Source organism: Notolabrus celidotus, unplaced genomic scaffold (assembly GCF_009762535.1).
Source record: "Notolabrus celidotus isolate fNotCel1 unplaced genomic scaffold, fNotCel1.pri scaffold_636_arrow_ctg1, whole genome shotgun sequence".
NCBI lineage: Eukaryota > Metazoa > Chordata > Actinopteri > Labriformes > Labridae > Notolabrus > Notolabrus celidotus.
Genome location: NW_023260432.1, coordinates 2,450 through 5,033, shown reverse-complemented (window position 1 = coordinate 5,033; position 2,584 = coordinate 2,450). Strand labels below are relative to the sequence as shown.

The 2,584-nt window shown below is 45.3% G+C and overlaps 1 protein-coding gene across 1 annotated transcript; it reads right to left on the bottom strand.

Annotated features, from left to right (window-relative positions):
- Nucleotides 1-105: 105 nt before the first annotated feature.
- LOC117809936 (solute carrier family 22 member 4-like) lies at nt 106-2,359 on the bottom strand (the record flags this gene model as incomplete). The annotated part of the gene is made up of 5 exons (XM_034679443.1): nt 106-320; nt 468-556; nt 1,627-1,753; nt 1,850-2,021; nt 2,131-2,359. Coding segments are annotated over 5 exons (832 nt in total), but the record flags the coding sequence as incomplete, so codon positions are not given.
- Nucleotides 2,360-2,584: the final 225 nt, after the last annotated feature.

Here is a 2,584-nt window from a genome sequence, read left to right as displayed (position 1 = left end):
TTGTTTCCAGCCCAGTAAGAATACAAACATCAAAGCTTCACATGTACATAGTTAAAATGTGAAATATCAGCTTTTAAATCTTCAAATATCAAAGAGAAGTCTTACAGTCGGGGATGAACTGGATGAGAAGCAGAACTCCTCCTCCGATGACGAGGAACGACGACAGCAGAGCTCGTCTTGGACATTTCTTCAGCAGCACAGTTGAAACCACGTACGCAGGAACCTCCGAAGCAGCCGACAGGAAGCAGTTCATGAAGGGGTCGCCGCTCAGGTTGGAGGTGTTCAGGGACAAACCGAAGTACCCGATGTTGATCGCCATCCTGAGAAGAACAGAAACTTTGATTAAAGACTCATCGTCACCACATCAGAGGAGTGTGAGGGGCACTTCAAGGATTCTCTGATTAAACAGGAGTGAAAAAGTCCCTTCACTCATTGTTTCAATCATTAGAGAGAAATGATCCACTCACCATAAAACCAGACACATCAGAGTGATGCATCTGATGTTACGAGACTTCAGGATATCCAGCATGGTGTACGTCTTTGTGGGAGGCATCGCCTGAAAAACATCAAACAAGAGAAATCATCAGCTCTCTCTTCTTCCCCTCCTTCAACAACCGCTCTCTCTTCTTCTCCTTCATCAACAACCGCTCTCTCTTCTTCTCCTTCAACAACAACCACTCTCTCTTCCTCCTCCTTCAACAACACCACTCTCTCTCTCTCCTTCAACACAACAACCACTCTCTCTTCTTCTCCTTCAACAACAACTGCTCTCTCTTCTCTACGTCAACATCAACCACCTCTCTTCTTCTCCTTCAACAACAACCACACTCTCTCTTCTCTCCTTCAAACAACAACCGCTCTCTTCTTCTTCTCAACAACCTCTCTCTCTTCTCCTTCAACAACACGCTCTCTTCTTCTCCTTCAACAAACCCTCTTCTTCTTCATTCTCTCTCTCTCTTACAACAACAACGCTCTCTCTTTCCTCCTTCAACAACCGCTCTCTCTTCTTCTCCTTCAACAACAACATCTCTCTTCTTCTCCTTCATCAACAACCACTCTCTCTTCTTCTCCTTCAGCAACAACTGCTCTCTCTTCTCCGTCAACAACAACCGCTCTCTCTTCTTCTCCTTCAACAACAACCACTCTCTCTTCTTCTCCTTCAACAACAACCTCTCTCTTCTTCTCCTTCATCAACAACCGCTCTCTCTTCTTCTCCTTCAACAACAACCGCTCTCTCTTCTTCTCCTTCAGCAACAACTGCTCTCTCTTCTCCGTCAACAACAACCACTCTCTCTTCTCCGTCAACAACAACAACCACTCTCTCTTCTTCTCCTTCAACAACAACAACCAGTCTCTCATCTCCTCCTTCAAAAACAACAACCACTCTCTCTTCTTCTCCTTCAACAACAACAACCGCACTCTCTTCTCCTACATCAACATCAACCGCTCTCTCTTCTCCTCCTTCAACAACAACTGCTCTCTCTTCTTCTCCTTCAACAACAACCGCTCTCTCTTCTTCTCCTTCAACAACTGCTCTCTCTTCTTCAACAACAACCACTCTCTCTTCTTCTCCTTGAACAATAACAGACGAGACAGAGATTTATAATTGAAAAATGAGACGCTCACCTCAAAGTCTTTGAAAATGACGACTGGAGCTTCCACTTTGTTTTTCCTTGCAGCGTCTCTCACGATGGCCTCGGCTTCCTCCACTCGTCCCTGAGTGAGCAGCCACCGAGGAGACTCTGGGATGAACCTAAACAACCAGTTTTTAAGTTAGCTCAACATCTTTTCAGTCATCTTTAAAACCTTAGACACAGACTATTGACTATTGAAGTTCTGTTTGACGTACCACCACAGAGGGATGTAGACCACAGAAGTCGCAGCCAGGACAGCCATAAGAGTCCTCCACTCTCTGATGGCGTACGCAATCCAGGGCAGAGTCATGTATCCAATGCAATAGAAGAGAAAGGCCCCGAGGGTGGTGAAGATCACTCGCATGGTTTTACTCAACACCTCCGTTCCTGTCAGAGATAAAATAAGATGCACAAGTTTGTTGATGAGCGAGTTAAAGAGGAGACTCAACATCTCATGCAGGTGACGAGGACTCATGCTGAAGTTTATAATCCTTACCGAGCACAAACGCAGAGATATACAGGGATATCTGAGAGGCTCCAACGAAGAGGAACATGATGCAGAACATCCTCCATGAGTGAGAGAAGGACTGCAGGATGACAGCGACGCACTGCGCTGCAAGAGAGATGAACACAACCTTCTTCCTCCCGAACCTGATGCAGAAGAAGAATATGACATCGTTAGGTACCGAGGTATCTCTGTGTTTACTAAATATCACCAGTTTATTCTGAAATCACAACTCTGAGAACCACTCAGCCGTCCAGGAGCTTCTTTATTGATGAACTGAGGAATGTTATTAACTGGCCGCATGATTTCATTCTAATGAGTGTTGGCTTCACTCGCTGCGGCTCAGACTCGAGGTGAAAGTGAGGAGCTCTACACAGACCAGGCAGAGCATTAATAACATTAATATTACAAATCACAAAATGAGGAGTCTACTGCTGGAATAGAG